Source organism: Trichosurus vulpecula, chromosome 4 (genome assembly GCF_011100635.1).
Source record: "Trichosurus vulpecula isolate mTriVul1 chromosome 4, mTriVul1.pri, whole genome shotgun sequence".
Taxonomy (NCBI): domain Eukaryota; kingdom Metazoa; phylum Chordata; class Mammalia; order Diprotodontia; family Phalangeridae; genus Trichosurus; species Trichosurus vulpecula.
The window spans coordinates 118,137,422-118,154,748 of NC_050576.1; the positions used below are offsets into that span (position 1 = coordinate 118,137,422).

At 38.3% G+C, this 17,327-nt stretch overlaps 1 protein-coding gene across 1 annotated transcript in view; it reads left to right on the forward strand.

The window, feature by feature from the left end:
• The window catches only part of CENPF (centromere protein F), a 74,187-nt gene that overhangs the window by 5,175 nt on the left and 51,685 nt on the right, over positions 1 to 17,327 (forward strand). The window contains exons 4-7 of the mRNA XM_036755539.1: positions 94 to 185; positions 6,332 to 6,626; positions 10,321 to 10,523; positions 13,633 to 13,758. Of these exons, the coding sequence (XP_036611434.1) occupies positions 94 to 185; positions 6,332 to 6,626; positions 10,321 to 10,523; positions 13,633 to 13,758 (716 nt within the window). The remainder of the gene's footprint in view (positions 1 to 93; positions 186 to 6,331; positions 6,627 to 10,320; positions 10,524 to 13,632; positions 13,759 to 17,327) is intronic.

The following is a 17,327-nucleotide window of genomic DNA, read 5'->3' on the forward strand; positions in this document are numbered from 1 at the left end:
TTCTCAAGTATTGGGATGGATACTTTATGGATTTTATTTTGTTGAACTGAAATTCTATTGCTGAAATTAGTTATATTTCATGTCTGTTTTTAGCTTCCAAGTATGAAGAACTACAAGAAAAATATAGTAAAGAGGTTGAAGAACGAAAAAGGTTAGAGGAAGAGATAAAAGCTTTACAAATTAAAGTAAGTTAGTTCTTTGTAATATATATATCTCAAAAAACCTGTTTTGTTATAATTTAGTATAAGATTAGATTGCACTTTTCCCCCAGTTGTTGACAGATTTTTATTTGCTTAGAAAAGTAAGCTACTTCCTGTTGGTAGTGTGCATTATTTTACATAAAAATGGGAATTTAACAGCCAGGTACAAAATAAGAAATTAAAGGTAATAACAGGGATGATTAGTTTTTTCTTCATCCCCACATACAAATCCTAATGGAAGCATAAAAAAAACCCTGTAGTTTACTTTATAGACTAATAGTCAGGTACGGAGCTATTTTTCTAGACAATGAGATGTAACAAATGGAAGAATGCTTGGGAAGGCCAAGCTCTCACTGACTTGATTTGTTTACTTGAGCTAGTTGCTTCACATCTTTTGTTAATTGTAGAAAATGTTCCTCACATTTATTTCAGGTATATTGCTTTCTTACAATGACTCTTCCATTATATATTTGTGAAGTTAATTTTTTTTTTAAACCCAAGACTTTTATGCTAGCTTACCAAAGTCTTTTTGCGTCCTGATTTTGTTGTCCAGTGTTCGAGTTTTGTGTGATCTCCAAATCTGACAAGGATGCTGTCTCTGCCTCTATCCAGTTCATTGATAAAATCCTTAAGGATAACAGAGCCAAGCATAGATTACTGGGGTACTCCACTGAGACCTCCTGCCAAATGGACATTGAATCGTTAGTGACTACTACTTGGCAATTCCAAATCTGGCTAATTGTGTTATCATTTTGCCAACGTCTCCTATCTTAAGAATGGTATGAAAAACATTGTCAAATGCTTTCCTAAAATTGAGTTAAAATATATCTACAGCATTCTTATTTGCCAGTTTTGTAACCCTATCAAAAAAGGCAACAGATTAATTTCGTATAACCTGCTCTTGATGAAGCTATCCTGGTTCTTTGTGATTACCTCTTTTCTCGATGTTCACTAACCATCTCTTTATTGATCCCTTGTAGAATTTCCTTGGGGGAGACTATAGAGATTCTTAACATTTTTTGTCTTTTGGTTCCTTTGGCAGTTTGATGGTGAAGCCTACAGGCTTCTCAGCATAATGTTTTTTTAAAATGCATAAAATAAAATATATGGGATTACAAGGGAAAGCAATTATATCAAAATACAATTGTCAAAAAAAAAGACCACTAAAACAATGGAGTGTAGGTTAGGAACTTTAGGTAGCTTTAGAATTGCAGATTCTTTTTTTGATGGTGGGTATGCTTGTCCTTTCCAAGTTCTGTTAGTACCTTTCTATTTTCCATGATCTTTCTGATAGCAGGAGGGGCTTAATAGCCCCGTTCCCCAGTCAGCCCTCCCTTCTGTCACCCCACTCCACCCCATCCCCTTTTCCCTTACTTTCTTGTAGGGCAAGATAGATTTCTATGCCCCATTGCCTGTATATCTTATTTCCCAGTTGCATGCAAAAACAACTCTTTTTTTGAACATCTGCTTTTTAGACTTTGAGTTCCAAATTCTCTCCCCTTTTCCCTCCCCACCCACCCTCCCTAAGAAGGCAAGCAATTTGACATAGGTCACACGTGTATCATTATGCAAAACCCTTTCACAATACTCATGTTGTGAAAGACTAACTATATTTTTGCTCCCTCCTATCCAGTCCCCCTTTATTTAGTTTTCTCCCTTGACCCTGTCCCTTTTCAAAAGTGTTTGCTTTTGATTACCTCCTCCCCCTATCTGCCCTCTCTTCTATCATCCCCTCTTTTTTATCCCTCTTCTTTCCTGTGGGGTAAGATACCCAAATGTACGTTATTCCCTCCTCAAGTCAAATTTGATGAGATCAAGATTCACTCATTCCCCCTCACCTGCCCTCCTTCCCTTCCTACAGAACTGCTTTTTCTTGCCACTTTTATGTGAGATAATTTACTCCATTCTCTCTCTCCCTTTCTCCCTCTCTCAATATATTCCTCTCTCATCCCTTAATTTGGTTTTATTCTTTTAGATATCATCCCTTCATATTCAACTCACCCTGTGCCCTCTGTCTTTATGTATATATGTGTATATATATGTATATTCCCTTCAGCTCCCCTAATATTGAGGTCTCATGAATTACACATATCATCTTTCCATGTAGGAATGTAAACAAAACAGTACAACTTTAGTAAGTCCCTTATGATTTCTCTTTCTTGTTTACCTTTTCATGCTTCCCTTGATTCTTGTGTTTGAAAGTCAAATTTTCTATTCAGCTCTGGTCTTTTAACTGAGAAAGCTTGAAAGTCCTGTATTTTATTGAAAGTCCATATTTTGCCTTGGAGTATGATACTCAGTTTTGCTGGGTAGATGATTCTTGGTTTTAATCCTAGCTCCATTGACCTCCGGAATATCGTATTCTAAGCCCTTTGATCCCTTAATGTAGAATCTGCTAGATCTTGTGTTATTGTGATTGTGTTTCCACAATACTCAAATTGTTTCTTTCTGGCTGCTTGCAATGTTTTCTCCTTGATCTGGGAGCTCTGCAATTTGTTGATAATATTCCTAGGAGTTTTCTTTTTGAGATCTTTTTGAGGAGGTGAATTGTAGATTCTTTCAATTTCTATTTTACCCTCTGGCTCTGGAATATCAGGGCAATTCTCCTTGATAATTTCTTGAAAGATGATATCTAGGCTCTTTTTTTGATCATGGCTTTCAGGTAGTCCAGTAATTTTTAAATTATCTTTCCTGGATCTATTTTTCAGGGCAGTGGTTTTTCCAATGAGATATTTCACATTGTGTTCCATTTTTTCATTCCTTTGGTTCTGTTTTATAATATCTTGATTTCTCATAAAGTCACTAGCTTCCACTTGCTCCAATCTAACTTTTAAGGTAGTATTTTCTTCAGTGGTCTTTTGGACCTCCTTTTCCATTTGGGTAATTCTGCCTTTCAAGGCATTCTTCTCCTCATTGGCTTTTTGGAGCTCTTTTGCCATTTGAGTTAGTCTATTTTTTAACGTGTTATTTTCTTCAGTATTTTTTTGGATCTCCTTTAGAAAGTCATTGACTTGTTTTTCATTGTTTTCTCGCATCACTCTCATTTCTCTTCCCACGTTTTCCTCTACTTCTTTAACTTGCTTTTCCAAATCCTTTTTGAGCTCTTCCATGGCCTGAGACCAATTCATATTTTTTCTTAGAGGCTTTTGGTGTAGGCTCTTTGACTTTGTTGACTTCTTCAGGCTGTATGTTTTGGTCTTCTTTGTCACCAAAGAAAGATTCCAAAGTCTGAGACTGAATCCGAGTGCATTTTCGCTGCCTGGCCATGTTCCAGCCAACTTACTTGACCCTTGAGTTTTTTGTCGGGGTAAGACTGCTTGTAGAGTAGAGGGTACTTTGTTCCAAGCTTGAGGGGTTGCACTCTTGTTTTCAGAGCTATTCCTATACAGCAAGCTCTGCCATACCAGTGCTCCTTGTTCCTCAAGAACCACCAACCAGGATTGAGGCCCAGATCCAGGCAGGGCAAAGTAGGCTTTGCATGCCCACTCTAATCCGCTGCTTAATTCCTCCCACGAGGTGGGCCTGGGGACAGAAGCAACAGCAGCTGTAGCTCTTGGAAGCAGGGTCAGAGCTGTACCACCTCTGTCACCGCCCTCCTCTTTCCCCCCCACCCCCGCCCGGGGTGGTAGCTGACCACAAACTCCTTTCACTCTGTCCCAGCAGCTATTCCCACTAACCTGCTGTGTTGTCTTTGGCGTTTGTGGGTTGAGAAGTCTAGTAACTGCCATAGCTCAGTGATTCAGGGCCCTATGGCCTGTTTCGCCTGGCTCCGGGTTTGGTTGGTCCAGGTGTGGCCCACGCTGGGCTCTGCTCCCAGCTCCATGCAGTAGACCCTTACCAGCGACCATCTAGGCTGTCCTGGGCTAGAGCTTCTCTCTGCTGTTCATGGGTTCTGCAGTTCTAGAATTTGTTCAGAGCCATTTTTATAGGTGTTTGGAGGGACCTGAGGGAAAGCTTAAGCAAGTCCCTGCTTTCCAGCTGCCATCTTGGCACTGCCCCTAACCTTCACTTTCATAAGATTTTGAGTTTCAAATTTTATGCAGCTCCCTGTCCTCCCCGCTCCCCAAGACGGTGTGCAATCTGACATAGGCTGTACTTATACATTCATATTAAACATTTTCATATTAGTCATGATGTAAAGAAGAATTAGAACCAGTGGGAGGAACCAGGAGAAAGAAGAAATGGAACTTAAAAAAAAGGAGAGCAAATAGTATGCTTCCATCTGCATTCAGACTCCAAAGTTCTTTCTCTGGATGTGGGTAGTATTTTCTACTGTGAGTCTTTTGGAGTTGTCTTAGATTCTTGCATTGCTGAGAAGAGCTAAGTCTATCAAAGTCAGTCATTGCACAATGTGGCTGTGACTGTGTACAATGTTCTCCTGGTTCTGCTCATTTCTGTCAACATCAGTTCATATAAGTATTCCTAAGTTTTTCTGAAGTCTGCCTGCTCATCATTTCTTATAATACAATGGTGTTCCGTTACATTCATATGCCACAGAATCAAAATTTAAAATTCATCATTTCCAGTTCTGCCTTTTCCCTCTTGTCATTTCACATTTTTTTTTTTCCTCCAAGCAATGGACCTTCCCTTTGTGCTGGGCCTCTTTTTTTCCCTCTTAGTATAGCTAACAAACACTTGTTTATTGGCTGTCATTGTCATCTTCAGCTTGTTCTGAGCTTTATCGGTTCTGATCCTGACAGCCAGGTACCAAATTTAGTCTCTTACATGTATGAATTAATGAATGAAAGCATTTATTACTAAGTGCTTACAGTGCACTAAGCCGCTTATTAAATGCTGGGGCTACAAATACCAAAAGCTTGGTGGGCCTCATTCTCAAGGAGTTCACATTAGGGGAAGATAGCACATAGGCAGATTGTAGCCAGGGAAGGATTTTGTGGCCTGAGTATTCACAGGTAGAGTGAATGGAGTCAGGACAGTTGATCAACATAGGCTTTCCAGGAGTGTGGAAAGTGGGAGAGGGGGTTAGTTGGGACATTTTTAGTGGTAATAGTGTTGGAAGATGGTTTGTGTGAATCAGGGTTGGTTTAGGGGGGTGCCCAGATACGATGAACTTTCACCAGCCATGAGTACAGGTCTCCATGACAGGAGCCAGAGTTGTGAGTCTGAGGAGGTGGGCAAAGGGAGGTGATGTGGCACTAGTGCATCATAGTGGGTCTGCAAGTGCAGAGATATGAGCAGCCCAACAACATAGGCACCCAGGGCGCCAGGGTAGAGGAGGACGGTGGATTGCAGCAGCATGGCAGAAATGTGGCTGATACATGGTGGATAGTTCTAAAACTTTCACCTAGATCTAGTTAATCTGTTTAATGAAGGGGAAACTTATTGTATCTTAAATTGGAAACTATAATGCACACAGATGTTTCCTTTCCAGAGAAAATTAGGAGTGTCTTGTCTATTACTGTTTGGCCTATCTTATACTGACAAAGCAAGTCTTTGTAATTGCCAATTCTGCCAAACCACAGAGCCAGGCTTGTTCCATGATAACTGGACATAAGACTATTATCCATCTCATTCCAGTATAGGATGAGAATCATATCTCATGTATACATGGATTATGTATCTCATTTATTCCCACATATATCCTCCTTATATTTCTTGGGCAGCTCCGTTGTCCCAAGTCTTTCTCTTTTCATTTTCTAATACTGTGCACCCTGGTGTAGTGAGTGCCCTTGATCCAACCCCTCTCCTCATTTTTGAGGTCTCATAGAGGCCTCACTTTGTAGTTATGATGCAGTCCCCTGTATGTGTATGATTACATAAATATAGCAGAGTACCCTTTCCTCCCTTGGAATTCACCTCCACAAGGAATGATTCTTCAGCTATATAAGAAACTCTGATTAGCCTACCTATTAACAAGAGTGTGGTCTGATTGGACACAACTTATGTTCTAGATAGATGCTTCTCTTCCCAAATATTGAAATGCTGATACAGGTACATCTCTAGAAAAGAAAGTTGATGTTGATTTCTGTTTCTCAGTGGTAATTTAAACCTTGTTGTTTTAGGAATTTGATATGCATCAGTGATTGTGACTTTTATCTAAAAATAAGCAGCCTTGAACGTGGAGACTTTTTTAAAGAATTCTTTAGTTAACTGTTTTTATCTTTTCGCAGAAAGCAAGTAAGACAGTTCTCCCAAACACTATGAGTCACAGGGAAATTGCTCGGCATCAGGCTTCTTCATCAGTGTTCTCATGGCAACAAGAAAAGACACCTACTCGTCATTCAGCCAATGCTCAAGAAACTCCCCTTAGGAGAGGTCTTACTGCCTTGCACATTTCTTGGGAACGAGAAACAACACCTAATAGGATGTCAGGTTGGCAAACGGAGAGCAAAGATACTAATTGCAGTTTCCATGAGAACCATACTAATCCTTGCCTGCTGGATCAGATAAAAGCCCAGAATCAAGGTAATTATTAAACTTTTAAGTTTAAATTGCAACCTGATTCTTAGAAAACCTTTAAAAGTGATTCTAGAACTTTGACTAGAAGTATCAAAAAGTTTCCAGTGTTAGAATGGGGCTTAGAAATAACTTTTAATGTTGGGAATAACATTCCCTTAATTTTGTGGATGAGGAAACTGACATCGAATGAAGTGATTTTTCTTTCCCACTTGTTAATAATAGAGCTGGGATTAGACTTCAGTCTCCTCTGACTCCTGGTAAATAAAATTTCCACTATATAATGTATCCTGTTGTTACTTTAGAGACCTTGAAGACATTTTACTTTTTGGACTTTAATTTTTTTTTTTCAGGTAACAAGCATTTTCTCTTCTCTCACCTACTACTACCACATTTGAAAAAAGAAGGAAAAACAAAATCCTTGTAACAAATATGCATAGTCAAGCAAAACAGGTTCCCTCATTGGCCATGTACAAAAATAAGCATCTCATTCTGATACTTGAGTCCATCACATCTGTTAGGATATTTGGGTAGGATGCTTCATCACTGGACCTCTGTAATTGTGGTTGGTCATTGCATTAATTGGAGTTCCTAAGTCTTCAACATCTGTTTTTCTTTGCAGTGTTTTTGTATAAATTACTCTCCTGATTCTACTCACCTCATTGCATCAATTCATACAAATCTTTCCAGGTTCTCCTGAAACTCTCCCTTTACTCATTTCTTATGGCACAGTATTATTTCATTACATTTATTTACCATGATTTGTGCAACCATCCTCCAATTTATGGTTCTTTGTCACTGCAAAAAGAGGTGCTATAAATATTTTTGTACATTTGAGTTCCTTTTCATTTTTCTTTGGGGTGTTGAACTAGTAGTGATACTGCTGGGTCAAAGGGTAAGTACAGTTTAGTGATTTTGAGTATTGAGTTCCCTACTGCTTCTACTGCTTTCTATAGTGGTTGGACCAATTCATAGCTCCACTAACAATGTCTTGTGATTTGCCTTTTTTCATCCAATATTTTGTCATTATCCTTTTTTGGGTCATCTTTGCCTAGCTGATAGTTGTGAGAAGGAACCTCAGAGTTGCTCTGGTTTGCATTTCTCTGATTGGCTGTGTCCTGCTTCAGCCTTGTCATAGCTGTGTGACCCTGGGCAAGTTACTTTATCTCTCTCTTCCACCTATTTCCTCATCTCTAAAATGGGAATGATAAAACAAAAATAATAATAGAATTGTGAGGATCAAGTTAATTGAGATGAGATATGTAAATCACTTTAAGAAACATTCAAGCCTCTAAGTGCTAGTTATTATATTAGTAGTAATTCAGAGCAGTTTTTTTATATGGCTTCTGGTAGCTTGAATTTTGTCCTTTGGGAACTGCTTGTTTGGAGACTTAATTTCTTGTACATATCCACATAAGCCAAATTACTAATCTGTTGTGTGGAAGGCTGTACTTTGCTACTGTCCTTTGCTTTGTTTTTATTTATTTTGGGGGGAGTGTATTGTCTTTATATGTAAGATGTTCTGGATCATCTCAGCGAAGCAGGTATCCGAATATTTTCTAGGAGCTGTAGGGATGAGTTACATCGAGTAATTCACAGTCTGAACTGGTTTTTCCTTTATGAGACCAGTCTTCAACTTTGATAGTTACCAGACAAGTCTGGATGCAGTATCAGGTTGCCTGTATGGGGAGCAAATACTTGACTTTATCTTCATTAACACAGTGTTGCAGTTAACTGTGTCAGGTGGCTCAGGTGTCATTTTGGAAATGACTTTGCCAAATATATTTTTTATAAGAACAATGTTACTACGTTACTATTATAATTTTATATGATAATAAATAATCGCAGCTATCCTTTATGGATTACTTTTCTGTCTTGCAAAACACTTTAAATAATTATCTCACTTGCATGGCACAACCCTGGGAGCAGGCAGTCCAATGATTGATTCCATTTTTACAGTTGAGTAAACTGAGCCTCACAGAGGAGAAGTGACTGGCATGTGGACACACGGCTAGCTAGACATGTGGTCCTAAAGACTCCAAGGTCACTCCTCCTTCCAGTAAGCCACAGTGGTGTTCACAATGCTGTGATGTCCAGATTTCAGCGATGTGAGAAGTGTCATGCTTTGCCAATACTATTAGATCCAAGTGTGTGTTCTTGGTGGCAGTGTGGTTGTGTAAGTGTATATGGGGAGGGAAGGGAGAGGGGAGATTTCTATTTTTGTCAATTTGAAGGGACAGAGACCTCTTCAATTTCTTGATTGAGATAGCTAACTGAGGTAAGTTAGTCATTGCTTAGAATTAATTTTTTGATGCAAAAACAAATATTAAATTTTACCAGTGTAGTACTTCTAATAATAGTAAGGATAAATAGCATTTAGATAGCACCTACTGTGTGCAAGGCACTGAGCACTATCTGATTTGTTCTTTACAACAACTTCATGAGGTGCTATTATCCCCGTTTTACAATTGAGAAAACTGAGGCAGACAAAGGGTAAGTGACTTGTCCAGGGTCAAACAGCTTGTAAGTGTCTGACTCTTAATGTGAATTTGAGTCTTCTTGACTTCATGCCCGACGCTGTATCCACTGTGCCACCTTAATGTTTTAGTTTACTTTTCCCCCAAACCATATTTCCCCGTTTCAGTTTATTCCTGATGCCAATCAGGTTTTCATTCCCCAGGCTGTGACACATTGCCTGTCCTGCAGAGATGCTTGCATTACTACTCCCCCCAGACCTTTTACTCTTCTCCCCACTTTCCCAGCAAGGAGAAAGGAAGTGGCGTGGGGTTTGGCGATGGGCACTTTGTGCAGCCCTACCCACTCTCCTACTCACCTTCTCACTAGAAAGGATAACTTCACTCCTACATTACTGTGTTCTCCCCCCAAAAAAGACCCCTGTGTGCCCCGCTCCCCCCTCCCCAATCTCACTAAAGAAAAAGAACGAGCTGAGGGCTGAAGTCCGACGTTAGTGGTGGTGGTGATGACTGTTTCTGCTACGTATCCTTCTTCCATGCTGCGTCCTGTAGGTGTCATGTGTCAGCTTTATCTGTTGGCAGCTGCACGTTTTGGACAAATAGGGCCTCAGATAAAGCGGTTTATAGAATGTGAGGATATTTCCCTGGGCCTATACGGCTGGTATATGTTATTTTGATAATAAGATACTAACCAGGCCCACAGGATGAAGCGTCCCACAGATGTGTTTAGGTCCTTTCTGACCCCATCATTCCCCACCAGGAACTGGAATAGAAGATCTTATTTCCTTGCCACATATCAGGTCCAGGACTGGAGAAGGAGTGGGGCCAGCGGAGAGGAGAGTGACGGCCCTATGAACCCAAGGCCCATATGTAGGGTGGTGCTCAATATATTTTAATTTTGCAAGTCCTTTATGATGTAGAAATGCTGTGAAATACTGTGGAGAAAAGCCACATTTCAATTAAAAGTGCAATTTTAGCAGTTAAAAACCTTTTATAAACTTTTTCATTTGTGTAGAAATATGAACTCTGTCTTGTGTCCTTTATGGTAGTTGAATATGGGAGAAAATGGAGAAGAAAATATTGTAACTTAATGCTATTTATTTATGTTGCATTCAGATTACATGGTCCAAGGTGAAACTAATTGCAGATTCCCTAGTCATAAGGTTCAAATGAAAGATGAATTGTTACTCTAAGGTTTTCAATGTGCTTTTTTTTTTTTGTGATTTAAGAGTTAAGGTACAAAATTAATGAATTGGAACATCAACTGCAAGGACAAGAAAAAGACATAAAAGGACACATGAATAAATGGCAAGAAACACAGCTCCAACTAGAGAAGACAAAACTGGAGCTAACTGAAAAAGAGAAAGTTTTGAACAAAACTAGAGATGAACTGATGAGATTGACAGCACAATTTGATCAGGCAGCAACTAAGGTACTTCTGGGTGGGTGGGTTTATTTTAAAATTTCCACTCACCTCATCATTCTCCTGCAAAAGTATTGTACAATAAGAGACATTAGGTAAATGTTAGTAATAACACTGGATAAAGCTGAATTATAGGAAAGCTTTAAAAGCCTTAGGACATATGAAAATAGAATTTTTAGACTTGCATGAAATTAAATTGTTCAGCTGATCTTCCAGTGTTCAATAGAAATCAAAATCTTAGAATTAGAAGGAAACCTGGAGGTTAACCTAGGCTACCTTCCCACCCATTATCTCTTCTTTTGTATCTTTATTTCTGGAATATGTCTAGTGATTTTTGCCCATAATGAATGAATTTTTATTTTGTTAATTTTGATTGGAATGTAGAGCTTCCATAAGAGGGTGCCCAAATTGGTGAAAGGCCTTGAGATAATTTCATAAAAGGACTGATTGAAGGATTTAGGAATGCTTAGTCTGGAGAAGAGAACATGATGGGTATCTTGAGTTAGTTGGATTATCACTTAGAAGAGAGTGTTTTACTTGACATTAGATAGCGGAATAGGCAGTGGTTGACAATTTTGGAGGGATTCTTCAGCTGAATGCAAGGAGGAACATTAGCAATTGGAATTCTCTGGAGGTAGTGGGTTCCAAAGGTTTTCAGTAAAGGATGGATAAATACTTCTTTGTGATGTTGAAAAGGGGATTCTTGTTTAAATATGGGTCTGTATTTCTGTAATAAGGTAGTGAAGACTTGATAACTGAATGGGAGTAGGTAAAAGATAATAGAATTGATGGTGACTGAGGTTAGGAAATTGAATGACTTTTAAGGATGATGATGATACCTACAATGGAAATTAGGTACTTGGGTGACAGATTATGGTGGTACCTCTAACAGCAAAATGAATATTTGGAGGACCAGATTTGGAGTTAGGGTAGAGAAGATCTAGTCTATTTTAGACATGTTGAATTTTGAGATGTTAGGGAGATGTCCAGCTGTGAGTTGACATGGAATTGATGCTTTGGAGAGAGATGAGGGCTGGATATATAGATTTGAGAGTTATTTGTGTAGATATGCTAACTGAACATATGGAAACAGATGATTGAGACTGAGAAGAAGAGAGGACCAGGACCTAATCTTGAGAGTTATTTGTGTAGATATGCTAACTGAACATATGGAAACAGATGATTGAGACTGAGAAGAAGAGAGGACCAGGACCAGAAGAAGAGATACCAGGTAGGAAGGGAATGATGATCCAGCAGGTGAGACTGAGAAGGACTGGTTATTGCTGGTAGGAGGAGAGCCAGGATAGAATATAGGATGCAAAGATTATTATAGATATAAAGCAGAAAGAGACCTTTGAGGTTACTTAGTTTAACCTCTTTTTACAGATGAGGAAACAGACTCACAGATGTTAAATGACTTGTCTGAGGTTGCTTACTAAGTGTGAGAGAGAGGATTTTGAACCTAGGTCTCTAAAGATGGAAGAGCTATAGGTTGGGAGTAGGGATAGTATCCAGTAAGTAGAAAAGCTGGAGAGATCTCAAAGTAGATACGGACTGGCAAAAGACAAAATGTTTTAGCATTTAAGAAATTATTGGTAACCTTTGAGAGAGTAATTTCAGTAGTGGAAGAAGGGGTAATGTGGAAGAAGTGGGTGATGAAGTCAGGGAGGATAGAGGGTTCTTTCCAGTAAATTGATAGTGAAAAGAGTGATATGATAATATTTCAGGGCATAGTAGGGTCATTTTTGAGAATATGGGAGCTGATAGGTTTATTGTTATCAAGGATGAATCCTGTACATAGGGAGACAGTGAAGATGGCAGTTGGGTTACCCATTGGATAGAGTACTGGACCTGGAATCAGAAAGAGCTAAGTTCACATGAAGTCTCAGACACACTTACTAGTTGTGTGACACTGGGCAAATCTTAATCTCTGCCTTGATTTCTTTGTCTATAAAATGGGAATAATATTGCTTCCAGAATCATTGTGGAGAAGAAATGAGATAATTATAAAGTGCTTTACAAACCTTAAAGCGCTGTTTAAATGTTAGCTATATAAGATGAGAGAGGGAATGATCAGTAAAAGGAAAGGAGACCCCCTATAAATGAATGTAGAAAGCTCTTTTTAAAATTCTCTATAAAAACTTGAAATTACCAAGACTCAAAATTATGAAAGGAAGAAAAAGAACCCCTGTATAAAATAACTTAGAAGCTCTTTTGTGCCATTTCCCCTTTTTATCTTCTTTCTCTGATGTACTTTGCAATCTCAATGTCCTGATTCTCTGAAAAAAACCATTATGCTTAAATGTAGGTTTTAACTTGATTGCCTTAACAAACTAGAATACTATATGCTTTGGTTTATATTGATTTGGTAATTGACATTGAAATTTTCTATTTTGGATTAAAAAGTGACAGTTATTTTAGGTTTTTTCTTTTAGGTTAACTACAGACAGTCCTGCTTTATGTAAATTTGCATTATGCACATTTGACTTTGCATATAGAATTCTGAAATTTTCATTCCAAAATCGTATATTAACTTTATTATTCAGTAATGTGCTCTCTCCACTTCTATCCCTCAGCTTGGTGCTCATTGGCCTCCGCCACCTCAACCAACCAAAAAAGCCCTAAAAAGCCCATTTAAAAAATCCCTCCAAGTAAAAGCTGAACAGACAGGTGGAGGGACCACCACCACCGAATCTGGGGCTTGTAGTGAGACCTCCAGCACTGATAGAGGACACATTTGTCCCTCTCTGCATGTCTATTTTCATTCATATATGCTTGGATACCCCATGTCTGTCCCTGGCCTCCACATGTCCTTGAACATGTGAAGGTCCCCTGTCTTCATGAGTGCAACTACCTGCCTCTCTTCCCTGTGCCTGTGGGCAAATTTGCCATTGCATAAGATCACTTTACATAGAAGTCCTGCTTAACTGTCCACTTATGCAAAGCAAGAAATATTGGTATTTTATTTCATATTTCACATTGAATCTTCCAAAACTCAGGACAAATTATCATTACCAAGGAAAGGAAACCCAACTAAAAAAAAAGCAGCACACTTTTCTTTATTTGATTTAGTTGAAGAAGTTTTTATATTTTAGTGAATTATTTAATTTATTGGTAGTGTACGACACTGGAGCAAAAGTTGAAAAAAATGTCTGAAGATTTGAATTGCCAAAGACAAAATGCAGAAAGTACCCGATGCGCTTTGGAACAGAAAATGAAGGACAAAGAGAAGGAGTATCAGGAGGTAAGAAAGAACAAACTGTTTAATATTCTTGGTGCATATGTATGTGGAGGTAGGTTTGTAATTTTGAGCATCTCTCTGGAATATATTCTGGTTTTGGTGGTCATGGTGCTTTTAAGGCTTGAGATTCTGGAAAAAAAAATTGTGAAGTCGCTATGGTGAGATATGATTAGCAGAGAAATGGTTTTGTGATTCCGTCCAGCTCTTTAACGTTATTTTTATCTTCATGGTCATCTTTTCACATCTTTCACAGAGTTGTTTGTAGGATAGACAAGCAAAAACCTTTCTATTTGTTGCTTTCAGTCTCTTTGGAGATTGTTAGAAGGTAAGAGAAAACAGCATTACCCTTTCGAATCATGATAACTGTATGGCCTGCCATGAAATAAATTGTGTTACGTTTACCAGCTTTTGCAGTTTAGAGTTTGCATAAGCACATGGGGATCATTAAGGGAAAGAACAGGTCAGACCCTATGATAAGGAGAGTTGACAATTTGCGTCTCTTAAGAGTTAAAATTGTGCATTAACACAATTTTTTTCTTTTTGATATAGGCAGTATAAATGTTCATCTGTGATTATTCTGGTTATCTGAGTGGATTGGTGGCTCTTACAACTTCCACTTTCCTGAACTTTTTGAATAGTGTCTTGTATATTTCTGTCTTTGGTGGATCTGCAATCTTAGCATGTGTCTGCTCCTTCCATTGGTTCAGATCACTCCCTATCCATGCTCTCTCATTTTGTTCCACTCTTATTCATGTCCTATAAATTTTCCTTTGGGCATCTATCTGTCAGTTGTGCTGGCAGTTTTCATTTAGGACTCTTTACAACACATGGATGCCACAATGTATATTGAATTATGCATCACTTTATCCTTTGTTTCCATTGCATCCTTAGCTCTTTTTTTCCTTTATTTTTCCTCTTATCTTTTATGATGCATATTACTCAACTTCTTTGTATGTTTGCTAAAGTTACTGTGTTGCTGTTGCTATCTGTAATTTGTTCACTCTTTCTGCAGTTCTGTTGTTTGGGGTGTTCAAGAAGCCAACAATCTCTTTTAGGTTTTGTTTTCTTTCTGAAAATGTTTCAGACTCTTCTTTATTATTGAATATTCATCTTTTATCCTGTGAAATTAAGCTCAGATTTGTGAGATAGCTCGCCCTGGGTACCATCCTGAGCTCTAATTCCCATTGGCACAATTATTCCATTCCCGCTTCGTTTTCCTAGAGTAATATTGTGTTATTTAAATATCTTTTCCTTTGCATTTGATGATCTTTTTCCTGATGGTTTGTGGAACTTGTTTCCAAATTGAATCACTAAATTTAACCACTATGAATCTTGGAGTTTGCAGCTTTTTTTTTTTTTTTTGGAGGCTATCTGTGAAGACTTTCAGTTGGAATTTCATTTTCTACGTTCAAAAGTTCTGGGCAGTGCTCTTCTGTTATTTCCTTCATTATGGTGGTAAGGTTTTTTATCCTGTTGGGTTCTTCTGGAAGATCTATGAACCTTAGGTTGTTTCTGTTCAGTCTTCCTTCAATATTCATATGTTTTGTTTGCATAGTGAACATGTTTTCATGTTTTTATTTTTTGTTTCTCTTTTTTTAGGTTGTCCTTCACTTCCGTGTATTTATATCTCCAATATTTTTGTCTGCTTTTTTGTGTCTTTGGTGAGGCTTGTCCTTACAGATTCAAATTTTTTGATTCTGTTCATTATTTTTGCTGCGTACGACATAAATCCTGTTCTCATAATTCTTATTTCTCTTTTAAACCACTCAAGAATAATATGTTGTAATTCCATGTTTTCCTAAAATTCCACAGGGCTCTCCGTCATAAAGTGTTGATCATTTTCCTTCATTAATAGATGCCTGATTTTTTTCTTTTTTTACTAGATCTGGATGCCATATTTCCTTCTGTTAGTGTTTTTCCTGTTGATTTTTCTGTTTATGTTCAAAGTCTTGGAGATTTCTTCTTCCTGAAATCTTTGGTATTTTCGGTCATCCATCCTCACCCCCCTCTGTTTTCCTTATTACTCACTTCCTGATCCTTGGGGACAGATCTCAAAGCTTCCTTGCCCCCTTGCACAATGGGCAAGTCAAGGTTGTCTGTTCCAGTTGACTTCTGGGTGAACTAAACTGGCTCCAGCTGGATGCTTGGCTTTTTTCTCAGGCTTGGTGGAATGCTGCACAGCACCCCACAGGCAGGGTGACCTGTTCATTCCTTCTGTCCTAAGTTCAAAGCTTTGCCGTACTGGTACTTCTGGGTTGTAGCCCCCAATCAGTCTTTTGTTTCTGAAGGACTGGGTCACATTGATTGATGAGGTCTAAGCAAACTTAAGCAGCCTGGATTTGGGGGATTCTAAGGCACTGGAAAGAGGAAAAGCTATACCAGGTACAGGAATGGGTTTTGATGTAAGCTTGTGCTGTGTCCATGGATCAGCTATGTGGTCTTGCTGCCAATAGCATGGGAGGTAACTGAGTGGGTTCAGGGTCAGTGAGTATCAATCTGGGTTTTTTCCCCCTATTTTTTGGAATTTGAGTATCCTAGACCATGTAGCAGATGAAGTTGCTTTAACTTCGGTATATAATTTCTGTTTTGGAGAGGTTTATGAAGTCATGAGAATCAGAGAAAGTGTCTAGTTCACCATGTTGTTGCTTATATGATCCATTCTCCTAGAATGTACTTTTTTGAGAGATTTTGGATTTCATAGGTCCTGCAATATTCTAGAACTTGATGCAGTCAGTAATACAAAATCTTTCAGAAATAGGAACATGTGGAGAATTAAGCTATCTAAAGCTCTTTTCTTTTCTGGAAGCCTTTTACAATCTGGCTCCAGCCTGTCTTTCCAGACTGAGTGTACATTACTTTCCTTCACATAATATACAATCCAACCCAACTGGCCTTCTTTCTGTTGTTCATGTGATATACTTTCTCCCATTTTTGCTTTTGTACGTAGTGTCTCCAGTACCTGAAATACATTTATTATTCCCTTCTACCTCTTAGAATCTCTAGTTTTCTTCAAAGTTTAACTTCATTCATATGATTCTCAACTTCCCCTTCCCCTAACCCCATGCATGACTTTGCACTTTTTGTATATATTATCATGTATACATGTTGTTTCCTCTGGTAAACTCTAGGCTTCTTGAAGGTAGGGGCTGTTTTTTTTTTTTTTTGTCCTCTATATCCAGTGCCTAGCATGATAAATGCTTATTGATTGATTCTAGACATCATCTTCTATGATGATAACCAAAACCTTTGATGAGCAGACATCTCATTTTGTGTCTCGTTTGTTAACAATCAGGATAGTGGATAAATTTACCCTATTTTCATCTTTCAGTTAATCCTGTATGATCTTAATGTGTATGGGAAGAGGAGTCTTTAATATTGTATTTTAGAGCTGCCGAGTCAATTGCATTTTTTATATTAAATTATAAGTATAGTAGTTAGTGTCTTAAATTCTTTGAACTTCTTAGTCTGCTATATGACTATAAAGTTAACTAATATAGACTTTTTATAAGCCTCTCTGTTCTCTCCCCATATTTTCATTAAATGTGTTCTTAGTATTCATGCTGCATATATGC